At 56.9% G+C, this 1,097-nt stretch overlaps 1 protein-coding gene across 1 annotated transcript in view; it reads left to right on the forward strand.

Moving 5' to 3' along the window:
- The window catches only part of HAL (histidine ammonia-lyase), a 21,276-nt gene continuing 20,179 nt past the window's right edge, over positions 1-1,097 (forward strand). Inside the window, exon 1 of the mRNA XM_005882363.2 lies at positions 1-647. Coding sequence (XP_005882425.1) covers positions 401-647 — 247 coding nt within the window. The 5' untranslated portion in view covers positions 1-400. The remainder of the gene's footprint in view (positions 648-1,097) is intronic.

Raw genomic sequence — 1,097 nt, forward strand, 5'->3', positions numbered from 1 at the left:
TTTATAAGTTGCTCTTAATGGAAGGGAATGCAGACAGGAACCCTGGAGGGAGAAACTGGGGAGCCTGAAGAAAAGGGGGCTAAGACCCCCAGGCCTTACTGCCGTAGGGCTGCATCGCTGGTGTGCAGGCGGCTGGCCTGCCTGCATCCCCCTCTCCGGCCTCTAGCTCAACTGCAAAAACCCAAAGGGACCCTGGGGCCTTGATAAATATTTGTCCAACGCGTGAATTGGTAAAGGCAAGGGAGGTGGCATATTTTGAAAGTCCATCCTCGCCCTCCCCACCCACCACACCTCGGTAGCAGCTGCTAGATAAAACTGTCCGCTCCTGGTGACTGTCACCTACAGCGGAGCAGGACGGCCTGGTTGCTATAGCCTCAGGGGCTGCAGGAGCGGCGGAGCCATGCCCAGGTACACGGTGCACGTGCGCGGAGAATGGCTGGCCGTGCCCTGCAAGGACGCGCAGCTCACGGTGGGCTGGCTGGGTCGCGAGGCCGTGCGCAGGTACATCAAGAACAAGCCGGACAACGGTGGCTTCGCCTCGGTGGACGATGTGCACTTTCTGGTGCGCCGCTGCAAGGGCCTGGGCCTGCTGGACAATGAGGACCCGCTCGAGGTGGCCCTGGAGGACAATGAGTTCGTAGAAGTGGGTGAGTGGCCGGAGGGGAGAGGTGCGAATGGATGCAGCACACATCCCGGGAGGTTGGGCTGCCATCCCCACCTGCTGGCTGTGCAGGTGCTGCTAGGCCTCTGGGGGCCTTGGATCCTCACACACCCTACTGAGAAGGAGGGGTGGGGGGTGTCTGTCCACCTTTTACAACAAGGCAACAGGCTCCCAGAGGACGCCACTTACCCAGAGTCAGTCAGGCTGCTAGTAAGAAGCCAAGAGCAGATGTGAACTCGGGACTGCAGGTCTGAATCCCTTCGCAGTAATTGAATTACTTTGTCCTATATAACTTTTTAAAAAATTATACACACACACACACACACACACACACACACACACACTTTTATTGATTTCAGAGAAGAAGGGAGAGGGAGAGAGAGATAGAAACATCAATGATGAGAGAGAATCATTGATCGGCTGCCTCCTGCACCTC

Source organism: Myotis brandtii, unplaced genomic scaffold (genome assembly GCF_000412655.1).
Source record: "Myotis brandtii unplaced genomic scaffold, ASM41265v1 scaffold708, whole genome shotgun sequence".
Taxonomy (NCBI): domain Eukaryota; kingdom Metazoa; phylum Chordata; class Mammalia; order Chiroptera; family Vespertilionidae; genus Myotis; species Myotis brandtii.